This window comes from Ranitomeya variabilis, chromosome 3, assembly GCF_051348905.1.
Source record: "Ranitomeya variabilis isolate aRanVar5 chromosome 3, aRanVar5.hap1, whole genome shotgun sequence".
NCBI classification, from domain to species: Eukaryota; Metazoa; Chordata; class Amphibia; order Anura; family Dendrobatidae; genus Ranitomeya; species Ranitomeya variabilis.
Window position 1 is genome coordinate 251721483 of NC_135234.1, and position 12938 is coordinate 251734420.

The window sequence follows — 12938 nt, forward strand, 5'->3', positions numbered from 1 at the left end:
TACCGCGATCTCCTGGGAGCGTCACTCTGTGGGGTCCAGACTGCGCTTGCGCAGTCTATAAAGGCTTCGGACAGAGTGACGCTCCCAGCGTTATATTATAGATTTAACTGTTCAAAAATAAAGGGAACACTAAAATACCGTGTCCTAAATATCACTGAATTAAATATTCCAGTTTCAAAGGTTTATTCATTACATGGTGGAATGCATTGAGAACAATAATGCATATAAGTTATAAATGTAAATCCAAAATTAATGTGCAATGGAGGTCAGGATTTGAAATGATTTTCAAAATCAAAGTGGAAAATTAAATTACAGGCTGATCTAGCTTCAGTGGCATGGTCTCAAGACTAGAAAATGATGCTTGGTAATATGTGGCCTCCACGTGCCTGCATGACCTCTCTACTATGCCTGGGCATGCTCCTGATGAGGCGGCGGATGTTCTCCTGAGGAATCTCCTACCATATCAGAATTAAAGCATCAGCCAACTGGACAGTCTAGGGTGCAATGGTGGATGGAACAAGACTTCATGTCCCAGATGTGCTCGATTGGATTCAGTTTTTGGGAACGGGCGGGCCAGTCTATAGCATCAATGCCTTCATCATGCAGGAGCGGCTGATACACTTCAGCCACATGAAGCCTTGCATCGCCATGCATCAGAATGATCCCACGTCCGAGTGCACCTACATATGGTCTCACAGTAGGTCCCGGGATGAAATCCACAGACTCATTTAGTCAGGCTACCTCTGGCTGGCACATGTAGGGCTGTGTGACCCTCCAAAGAAATGCCTCCCCACACCATTACTGACCCACTGGAAAACTGGTCATAGCGGAGGATGTTGCAGGCAAATAAACATTCTCCACGGCATCAGACTGTCACATGTGCTCAATGTGAACCTGCTCTCATCCATGAAGCGCACAGGACACAAATGTTGAATCTGCCATCTTGAGCTGTAAGCAAAACACCCATTTGTGGAAGTCTGGCCCTCCTGCCACCCTCATGGAGTCTGGTTCTGACAGTTTGAGCAGACACCTGGATGTTAGTGGCCTGCTGGAGGTAATTTTGCGTGGCTCAGGCACTACTCCTCCCTGTTACTCCTTGCACAAAGGAGGAAGTAGTGGTCCTGCTGCTGGGTTGTTGCCCTCCTATGGCCCCCTTCATGTCTCCTGGTGTACTTGCCTGTCTCCTGGTATCTGCTCCATACTACGGACACTGTGCTGACACACACTTACCCTTCTTGCCACTGCTCGCATTGATGTGCCATCCTGAATGAACTGCACTACCTGAGCAACTTCTCTGGGTTGTAGACACCTCTTCATGCGACTGTACCTCTAGGGGTGGGAGCAATGCCGAAATGCAAAAGTGACCAAAACAGCCAAAAAGGAAGAACAGAGAAATGGTCTGTGGTCAACACCTGCAGAACCACTTCTTTTATAGAAGTGTCTTGCCAACTGCCTATCATTTCTACCTGTTGTCTGTTCCATTTGCACATCAGCAGGAGATATTGATTCTCAATTGGTATTGCTTCATAACTGGACAGGTTGATTTCACAGAAGTGTGATTGACTTGGAGATGCATTGTGTAGTTTAAGTGTTCCCTTTATGAGCAGTGTTCTTCTGTCCTGAGTCATGAGGGACTGGTGTACAGTTTTAGCTGACACATTGGCTCCTCTTACTGGAAAGCTCACTGCAAGACTAGTGAGCACATACCAGTGCACTAAGCCCCTCTTGTCTCAAGGTGGGACCTTCTTGTTGAGCACTTGCTGCGTAAGAGGAAGCAATGAATGCTGTGGCAGGTGGTTGTGTAGGGAATGAACTTTATATGGTAGAGAAGAGAAAATCCTTTAATCTTTAAAATTATCTAAAATATTTTCTATAGGAGCTGCATACAGTTGTCTAGAAGCTGCGATTGGGAGAGCCCTTCTTCGTCAACACATGGATTCATCAGGAGAAGATCATGCATTGAACAGACTAAGAGTCAAAATTGAGCCTGGTGCGTTTCTAAAAGCATTTATTATATTGTACTCGCAGCATTTTAAGTTCTAAAATGAATTGACTCATTGAAGAAAATTTAGATTAATGTTCTATTGATAGCAAGGGATAAAGTTTTATATGAAAAAAAAAATGCATATAACGGAACAGGAGTCGAGAGCAAAGAGGTAGGGTGCATGCACCTTTCAGATGTTTACATTGACAAGCCGTATCCTGAAAACCTCTTATGTGAGAAATGAATAATATTGCTGATCTCATTGAAATAGCCCCTGCTAAGGGGTGGGCTATTGTGGGTAGGCAGAAAATGAACACTACATTCTTGTCATTGGAAAGCTGCTAAAATGGAGAGTATAAGGATCGGAGTAACCATGACAAGGCCAAGTTGTGTTGGCTAAATAACTGGATCAGCACAATCAGTCCAAGGTCTGTTGGAGCGTTCTAAGGATGCAGTGGTTTAGCCCCTTTTTAAACCGGCATTGCCAGCTTTCCTCCTATGAACATTGACCGGGTCATGGCATATAAATCTCATTGCTTTCATGTAAAGGCAAAGACTGCCATGCCTGGTTCTGTGCCACAGAAAAACTACTTCAGCAGAATTGACTGAAAACGTTAATGTTGATGTTAAATGGTGCTAGTCAGTGGATGAAGTGTGAGGAGTGGTGCAGTTTTCATATGGGAAACATTAAATTATCATTCACCACATAAACACTTGGATGTAACTTGTGCACCGTTTGAGGCCCTTCAGTGTTTCCTGTACATGTGGCATCCTTGTTCACATGCACACCCATTAGGCTATGTGCGCACGTATTTCAGAGGTCTGCAGATTTTTCCCCAGCGGATTTGATAAATCCACAGGTAAGAGGCACTGCTTTTACCTGCAGATTTTGTGCGGATTCATCCTGCGGTTTTACACCTGCGGATTCCTATTATGGAGCAGGTGTAAACCACTGCTGCTTTTCTGCGCGTTTTTTTCCGCAACATGGGCACTGCGGTTTCTGTTTTCCATAGGTTTACATGGTATAGTAAACTCATGGAAAACTGCTGCAGATCCGCAGCCAAATCCGTAACGTGTGCTCATAGCCTTATAATTTATGGGGCTGCACACCTGTTTTCAGTGTGACCCACACTAAGACGTGTGTGTGTGTGTGTGTGTGTATATGTATGTGTGTGTGTATGTATATATATATATATATATATATATATATATATATATATATATATATATATATATATATATATATATATATATATATTTTTTTTATTATTTATTTATTTTTTATTTATTTTTTTTTCCCCGCCAGCACGGATGACCATACGTATCACAGACGTGCACATGGATGACATAAGAGTAACATCCATAACATAGAATGTAGAATAGAAATTAGAGAGCGAGAAGAAATAGATGCTGGACATATGTGAGATACAGAATTGGTGCCTATGGTGTGTAGCTTACTTTTACAAGGATTAACCTAATATAAATGAAAGAAATAACCTGAAGTTCCCCTAAGTTTTGGTATCCTTTCTAACTGAATCCACTTTGCAAGGTGCTGTACAAACGTGGTTTGTTCCAATTTTTGAAGCCAATTATTCTATAACGTAGCTCTGTTCGTAGTAGCCAGGCAGCTCTTAAGATGGCTTCCATGTACAGATGTTGTGCAGGACATTATCTAGCGGGATGGTAGAAGGGTACTTAAGCGGGGTCAAAGCCAGAGAAGTCAGAAGCCAAGTCAGAATTATTAAGCAAACTAGATGGTGGCCCGATTCTACCGCATCGGGTATTCTAGAATATGTATAGTAGTATATAGCACAGGCCACGCAGTATATAGCACAGGCCACACAGTATATCGCAATGTGGGCACCATATCCCTGTTAAAAAAAGAATAAAAAAGTTATATACTCACCTTCCGGCGGCCCCCGGAGCCAGGTGTTTAGCGATGCTCCTCGCGACGCTCCGGTCCCAAGAATGTATTGCGACAATAACACGTGATGATGTAGCGGTCTCGCGAGACCTCTACGTCCTCTCCGGTCATTGCCGAAATGCATTCTTGGGACCGGAGTGTCGCGAGGAGCGGGAAAGGCGCCGGAAGGTGAGAATATAATGTTTTTTTATTTATTTTTTTTATTTTTAACATTATATGTTTTTACTATTGATGCTGCATAGGCAGAATCAATAGTAAAAAGTTGGTCACACAGGGTTAATAGCAGTGTTAGCGGACTGCGTTACACCACGTTATAACGTAGTCCGTTTAACGGACTGCTAAAACCCTATGTGGCCGCTGACTGGAAGGGGCATTAACTGGAGGGGAGTAGGGAGGGGCCAATTCGCAGCCGGACTGCGCCTGTTGCTGATTGGTCGTTGCCAGTCGGCCGCGACCAATCAGCGACCTGGGATTTCCGCGACAGACGGAAGTACCCCTTAGGCAAATATATACACACCTTCTCATTTGCAGATTTTTCTGTATTTTCACGACTATGTAAATTGTACATTCACACTGAAGGCATCAAAACTATGAATTAACACATGTGGAATTATATACTTAATTTCAGTTGTTTCACACTTTTTGTTATGTCTTATATTCTAGGTTCTTTAAAGAAGGCACCTTTTGCTTTGATGACTGCTTTGCACTCTTGGCATTCTCTTGATGAGCTTCAAGAGGTAGTCACTGGGAATGGTTTTCACTTCACAGGTGTGCCCTGTCAGGTTTAATAAGTGGGATTTCTTGCCTTTATAAATGGTGTTGGGACCATCAGTTGTGTTGTGCAGAAGTCTGGTGGATACCCAGCTGATAGTCCTACTGAATAGACTGTTAGAATTTGTATTATGGCAAGAAAAAAGCAGCTAAGTGAAGAAAAACGAGTGTCCATCATTACTTTAAGAAACGAAGGTTAGTCAGTCCGAAAAATTGGGAAAACTGTGAAAGTGTCCCCATGTGCAGTGGCAAAAACCATTAAGCGCTACAAAGAAACTGGCTCACATGAGGACCGCCCCAGGAAAGGAAGACCAAAAGTCACCTCTGCTTCTGAGGATAAGTTTATCCGAGCCACCAGTCTCAGAAATCGCAGGTTAACAGCAGCTCAGATTAGAGACCAGGTCAATGCCACACAGAGTTCTAGCAGCAGACACATCTCTACAACAACTGTTAAGAGGAGACTTTGTGCAGCAGGCCTTCATGGTAAAATAGCTGCTAGGAAACCACTGCTAAGAACAGGCAACAAGCGGAAGAAACTTGTTTGGGCTAAAGAACACACGGAATGGACATTAGACCAGTGGAAATCTGTGCTTTGGTCTGATGAGTACAAATTTGAGATCTTTGGTTGCAACCACCGTGTCTTTGCGACGCAGAAAAGGTGAACGTATGGACTCTACATGCCTGGTTCCCATTGTGAAGCATGGAGGAGGAGGTGTGATGGTGTGGGGGTCCTCTGCTGGTGACACTGTTGAGGATTTATTCAAAATTGAAGGCATACTGAACCAGCATGGCTACCACAGCATCTTGCAGCAGCATGCTATTCCATCCGGTTTGCGTTTACTTGGACCATCCTTTATTTTTCAACAGGACAATGACCCCAAACACACCTCCAGGCTGTGTAAGGGCTATTTGACCAAGAAGGAGAGTGATGGGGTGCTACGCCAGATGACCTGGCCTCCACAGTCACCAGACCTGTACCCAATCGAGATGGTTTGGGGTGAGCTGGACTGCAGAGTGAAGGCAAAAGGGCCAACAAGTGCTAAGCATCTCTGGGAACTCCTTCAAGACCATTCCAGGTGACTACCTCTTGAAGCTCATCAAGAGAATGCCAAGTGTGTGCAAAGCAGTCATCAAAGCAAAAGGTGGCTACTTTGAAGAACCAAGAATATAAGACATATATTTTCAGTTGTTTCACACTTTTTTGTTAAGTATATAATTCCACATGTGTTAATTCATAGTTTTGATACCCTCAGTGTGAATGTACCATTTTCATAGTCATGAAAATACAGAAAAATCTTTAAATGAGAAGGTGTGTCCAAACCTTTGGTCTATCTATCGTGATAAAACCAGGGTGAGGTACAACCTATAACTATAAACCTCTCGCTGCCTCCAGTTGGCATAGTGTGGTCAAAGCAAACATAAAGAAGTTAATGATATGCCAATATTCAGGAATCACTTGAGCAACACCACAAGTCCCAGAATATCAAACAGCTGCTGCCCCATTGCCCACAATGATTGCGCAGAGCAGTATGCATCCAAACACGTTAGTTTTAAAGTGAACCTGTCACCAGAAATAGCACTGTTAACCTGCAGATATGGGGTGAATCAGCAGGTTAACAGCGTTATAATGCAATAAATATAGGAGTAAAGACGGTCTGCCTTCTTCATTAAAAAAAAAAAAAAAAAAAGTGTAGACACCATCACACTAGAAGATGTTCCTCATAAGTGGACCTTACATTTTACCTCTCAAAGTGCCATCTTTCGGTGTTAGAGCAGATCCAGCTTTGCTCTGATTGAAACCTGCCTGCTCAGCCCAGGAGGCTTCCACAACCCCACTGTCAATGCACAATAAAATAAAAATAGCCAAGATCCTCAAATTTTATTTTTTTTTTTACTTGCATAGAAATAGTGGAGTTTATATATTCTTTAACCCCTTCATGACCCAGCCTATTTTGACCTTAATTTAGTGGTAAATTTAGGTCAATAATGTTTGCGTTTATTTGTGAAAAAAATGGAAATTTGGCGAAAAGTTTGAACATTTCGCAATTTTCAAATTTTGAATTTTTATTCTGTTAAACCAGAATAAGTGGTTTAAGAAGAATATGTTAAACCAGTTATGTGACACAAAATAGTTAATAACATTACCCACATATCTACTTTACATCAGCACAATTTTGTAAACAAAATTTTTTTTTTTTTTTTTTTTGCTAGGAAGTTATAAGGGTTAAAATTTGACTAGCAATTTCTCATTTTTACAACAAAATTTACAAAACCATTTTTTTAGGGACCACCGCACATTTGAAGTCAGTTTGAGGGGTCTATATGGCTGAAAATACCCAAAAGTGACACCATTCTAAAAACTGCACCCCTCAAGGTGCTCAAAACCACATTCAAGAAGTTTATTAACCCTTCAGGTGCTTCACAGCAGCAGAAGCAACATGGAAGGAAAAAATAAACATTTAACTTTTTAGTCACAAAAATGATCTTTTAGCAACAATTTTTTTTTTATTTTCCCAAGGGTAAAAGGAGAAACTGGACCCCGAAAGTTATTGTACAATATGTCCTGAGTACGCTAATACCCCATATGTGGGGGGGGAACCACTGTTTGGGCGCATGACAGGGCTCGGAAGGGAAGGAGCGCCATTTGACTTTTTGAATGAAAAATTGGCTCCAATCTTTAGCGGACACCATGTCGCGTTTGGAGAGCCCCTGTGTGCCTAAAGATTGGAGCTCCCCCACAAGTGACTTCATTTTGGAAACTAGATCCCCCAAGGAACTTATCTAGATGCATAGTGAGCACTTTGAACCCCCAGGTGCTTCACAAATTGATCCTTAAAAATGAAAAAATTGAGGCAAAAATTTTTTTTTGTGGAAAAAAATAAATAAATACTTTTTCATTTTCTCATGGGCAACAGGATAAAATGGATCCTAAAATTTGTTGGGCAATTTCTTCTGAGTACACCGATACCTCACATGTGGGGGTAAACCACTGTTTGGGCACACGGCAAGGCTTGGAAGGGAAGAAGATCCATTTGCCTTTTGAATGAAAACACCAAGGTTACTTACCGGTAGCCGGTTTTTCCGGAGCCCATGACCGCACACCTGAGAGAGGGATCCGCCCTGCCAGGACAGGAAACCTACTGAAATAAAAGGGCGGTACCTCTCCCTCGCTTCAGTTGGTTTTCAGAGCATGAGAGGCCCCCTTGGTTAGTTCACATGGCAATCTACCACCACATTATAATAATAACAAAAAAACACCCAGTTAAAAGTGCACACCAAAGGGTGAAAAAGAAGGGAGGGAATATACAGGTGCCGTCATGGGCTCTGGAAAAAACGGCTACCGGTAAGTAACCTTGGTGTTTTCCCGTCTCCCATGACGGCACACCTGAGATTTTTGGAGAAAGGAACACCTTAGGGAGGGACCACCGGTTGTAGCACCCTTCTACCAAAGGTAAGGTCAGATGAGGAGGATAGATCTAGTCGGTAGTGTTTAAAGAAGGTAGACGGTGAGGACCAGGTAGCGGCCTTACAGATCTGATCAATCGATACCTCTGCTTTTTCTGCCCAGGAAGTAGCCACAGCTCTGGTGGAGTGAGCCTTGATGCCTTCAGGGATCGGGGCACCACGTGAAGCATAGGATAAGGTAATAGCCTCCCTAATCCACCTAGCAATAGTACTTTTGGATACCCCATATCCCTTCCTGCTACCCTGGAAAGCTACAAATAGGGACTGATCCTTCCTCCACTGACTGGTCAAAGACATGTATTGTAAAATAGCCTTCTTACATCCAGTGTATGACATTTTTCTTCACCTGGGTTCCTAGGATTATCACAAAAGGAGGGTAATACAATTTCTTGACTCCTATGGAATTTAAGTACCACCTTCGGCAGATACGCCGGATCCGGTCTCAGAACTACCTTGTCCTCAAATATTTGTGTGTAAGAAGGGGAAATAGACAGGGCTTGCAAGTCACTCACCCCACGGGCTGATGTCAACGCTACCAGAAGCACTGTTTTAAGAGTGAGGAGTTTTACCGATAATTCCTGTAAAGGCTCAAATGGACTACTACTTAGAGCATCTAAAACCAGATTCAAATCCCATGGGGAAACCCTCTGAATTACCACTGGTCTAGACCTACTACCTGATTTTATAAAGCGGGACACCCACCTATTGGAGGCCAGATCACAATTATATAAGGCTCCTAACGCCGACACTTGTACTTTGAGCGTATTGGTTGCCAACCCTAGTTGTAAACCTGTTTGTAGAAACTCTAAAATAGTGCCCACAGGAGCCTCATCCCCCAAAGGTTGCCCTGAAAAATCTAGAAACTTTTTCCACGTTCTACCATAAATTCTAGACGTGACCGGTTTTCTACTTTTCAACAAGGTGGAGACTAGCCCTGTTGAAAACCCCTGCCGACTCAGTAATGCCCTCTCAAATTCCAGGCTGCAAGATGGAAGCCCTTCACCTGAGAGTGGCATATTGGACCTTGAGTAAGCAGGTCCGGAATTTCTGGCAGAATCCATGGATCGGTTACCGACATCTGTCTTAGGAAGGAAAACCAAGGTCTTTTCGGCCAAAAAGGAGCAATCAGAATTACTCTCGCCTGCTTCATTCTGATCTTTCTTACCACTGCCGGAATCATTGCTATCGGTGGAAAAACGTAAGCAAGACTGAATTTCCATTGGTTTTGAAGAGCATCTACCGCAAATGTTTTCTCTCTCGGGTCTAACGAACAGAAATTCACCACTTTCCTGTTGTTCCGAGTGGCAAATAAATCTATCTGTTGAAACACCCGGGGATTCAATGACCATTCTCCCTGTTTCAGTATTTTGCGACTTAGGTAGTCCGCCTTCGTATTTTCAACCCCCTTTATGTGAAGGGCAGAGAGGGATAGTAGATGGTGCTCTGCTAGCTGTAGGAGGACAGACACTGACTCCATAAGGGAAGGGGATCTCGTTCCCCCTTGGTGGTTGATATATGCTACTACTGCATAATTGTCTGACATGACTCTGGTGTGGTGACCCCGAAGGATAGGAAGGAAATGTTTTATAGCTCTCTCTACAGCCCATAATTCTCTTATATTGGACGCCTGATGTGATTCTAGTCGGGACCAGGATCCCTGAACAGAGAGGGTCCCTAAATGAGCCCCCCATCCTGTACCACTTGCGTCTGTAGTGATGACGTGCTCTATCGGAGTTATCCACTGGACCCCCGACGCCAAATGATCTCTTACTGCCCACCATTTTAGGGAATCTGTTACGTCTAATGAAAGGCATAGCTTCCCCTCTAAATGCCCTTTTAACCACCTTTGTGCTGACTGGACCTCCCACTGTAACTGTCTTAGATGAAACTGCGCCCATCTCACCGCGGGTATACAGGATGTCAGAGAACCTAACAGGGACATCGCCTTCCTTAGTGTCCTCACCGGGTGTTGAATTGCTAACTCTACGAGATTTTGTATTTTGACCAATTTGTTTTCTGGCAGGAGACAAAGTTGACACCTGGAGTCCAGGACCAAGCCCAGAAAGGACTGAACTAACTCCGGCGTCAACCTTGATTTGGTGAAATTTGTTTTCCACCCCAACACCTCTAGTGTTGCCGTCGCCTCTTCTATTTGTGCTAGACAGTGTACTGCCGAATTCCCTATTATAAGGAAGTCGTCTAGATACGGAACTATAACCACATCCCGAGAATTGAGGAAGGACATGATCTCTGACATTAGCTTGGCGAATATTCTTGGCGCTATAGACAGGCCGAATGGGAGAGCAGCGTATTGATAGTGGCAAAGTCTTCCTTGGACATAAACTGCTACTCTTAGAAAATTTTGGTAGTCCTGATGGATTGGGACGTGGTAGTAGGCGTCCTTTAAATCTATAGCCGCCATGAAGCAGTTTGGGAACAGAAGTTTTATCGCTGTATTTACCGACTCCATTTTGAAGGAGCAATTTACTATCGACTAAGTTTCTTTAAGTTGACAATAGTTCTTAGTGATCTGTCTGGTTTTCTTATTAAAAAAAGAGGGGAGTAGAAACCTCTTCCTTCCTCTTCCCCAGGGACTTCTACCAGAACTCGTTTTAACACTAGTTCCAATACCTCTGCTTCTAAGGCTAGCTGCTCTTCCAGGGATTTTCTTTGGGATGTCAAAATAAGTCTGTCGCGGTGGATAAACAAAGTCTATTTTTAGGCCGTCCTTGACCACCTCTAGAGCCCAGCGACTGGGGGAGATATTTACCCAGGCGGGGAAAAAGAATGAGTCTTCCCCCTACCTCTGGCCTGGCGTCATTGGGAGGGCTTTTTTGCTGACGTAGAGGGACCCTTAAACATGTATCCAGAACCCTTCCTGTCTCTGGAGTCCCAATTCCTCCTATCTAACGGGGGGCGGCCTCTACTAAATTTCCCCCTCTGAAAATAAGGTCTTCTAATGTCCACCGGAAAGCGAGGGAAAAACCTTTTTTCCTATCCCCTGCTTTTTCCAAAATGTCTTCTAGTTTCTGACCAAAGAGGAAATGGCCGTCACACCGTATGGAACAAAGTCTATTCTTCGAAGGCAAGTCGCCCGGGCACCCCTTCAACAATAGAGCACGTCTAGCCGCATTGGATAAACTTGCTCTAGCTGCAAGCCTCACGGAGTCTGCCGAGGAATCTGCTATAAAGGCTGCTGCTCCTTTAGCCATAGTTATATTAGATAGGATCTCTTCCCTCGTTACTTTAGACTTCAGTTGCTCCTCTATCTGTTGTAGCCAGACTATAAGGGAGCGTGCAACACAAGTTCCCGCAATCGCCGGTTTTAAACCCCCTGCGGTTGCTTCCCAAGTGTGTCTTAGGAACCCGTCCGCTTTTTTGTCTAAAGGGTCCCGTAACACTCCGGAATCTAAGGGAAGGGATAACTTTTCAGACGACCTGGCTACCGCACCATCAATTTTTGGAACCTTATCCCATGTCTCTGAATCTTTCTCCTCAAAGGGCTAACGTCTTTTCGAAGCCGAGGGTAGATTACCCGATTTCTCTGGCTTCTTCCACTCCTTTTCTATAAGGGCTTTTATTTTAGAGTTAACTGGGAATGTACGCTTCCTTTTTTGCTCTAAACCTCCAATCATAATGTCCTCCAGGGATTTAGCCGGTTTCTCATCTTTTAAGCCCATTGAAGCTCTAACGGCTTTTATTAATTTATCCGTGTTCTCAGTTAGAAAACACGGACAGCCCCCAGCATCGCTATCTGAAGAGGAGCCAGAGGATATAGAAGAGGAGGGGAAGGGACATAACGGTTCCTCCTGATATTCCTCGTCAGAATGAGAAATTTCGGAATCTGAAACAGGCTCTGGGTTTTTACTACCCTTTTTCTTAAGGGCTGTCTTTACTGAGCCTTCAGCTTCGGCTCTAATTATAGCCATAAGACTAGAAGCAAAGTCAGGGGTCTCTTCCTGGATAGTCTTTTGGATACAATCCACACAAAGACTTTTTTGATACTGGACTGGCAACGGAGCTCTACAGAGGGCACATTCCTTGTTCTTTGACTTGGTACTAGCCTTCTTCGGCACCTGCCAAGTAAACAGAAAATGTAGCCCATTACCACCAGGGTGACATTCACGTAGATCACTCACCACCCGCTGACCATGAAAGGTACCGGATTCTGAGGCTGAATAGGAGCAGGGACAACGTCCCTCCTAGAAGCTGAAGAGTCCTGTGACGTCTGGCCAGGACGACTGCCGCTCCTTCCAGTTGAGCCGCTACTTCTTTTAGCATGTCGGTGAGCAGGTGCATCACCTGATAAGGGCTCTTGCTGCTGCTGTAAAGGCTGCTGCTGCTGCTCCATACGATCCTCCATACTTGGAGAGCTGTATAGAAGTGAGCGACGCTCTATGCAGACCTCACCCTTAAAAAAGGGTGATCCGTAGCGCTCACCGCCTCTTCCGGTATTACATATGCACCTCCCCTTCTCCTGTATCCTGCCGAAATGTCCGCACTGCCGCCGGCGTCCGTCCCATGGGCGCCGCCATCTTGGATCCGGCGCGCAGCTCTGATGTTACGTAGGCACGCCCACTCCCAGCGTGCCTTGCGCGCGACTCCAGCCGCGCGCTCGGAAGTGACCGGAGATCCGACAGCAGAGGGGGAGAGAGCGGCGTGGCAGTCACAGGAGGGCCCCCGGACTGTGCTGACCCGACGCCCGCACGTGCGCAAGAGCCCACAGGATCTGCGAACGGCGCTTCCAGCATCCTGAAGGCCGGCATACAGGCGTCCTGCCTGCCCTTCCAGTGC

The 12938-nt window shown here is 44.6% G+C and overlaps 1 protein-coding gene across 1 annotated transcript in view; it reads left to right on the top strand.

Annotated features, from left to right (window-relative positions):
* RNPEP (arginyl aminopeptidase) overlaps positions 1–12938 on the top strand; it is a 60059-nt gene that overhangs the window by 20695 nt on the left and 26426 nt on the right. Inside the window, exon 6 of the mRNA XM_077295378.1 lies at positions 1877–1990. Coding sequence (XP_077151493.1) covers positions 1877–1990 — 114 coding nt within the window. The remainder of the gene's footprint in view (positions 1–1876; positions 1991–12938) is intronic.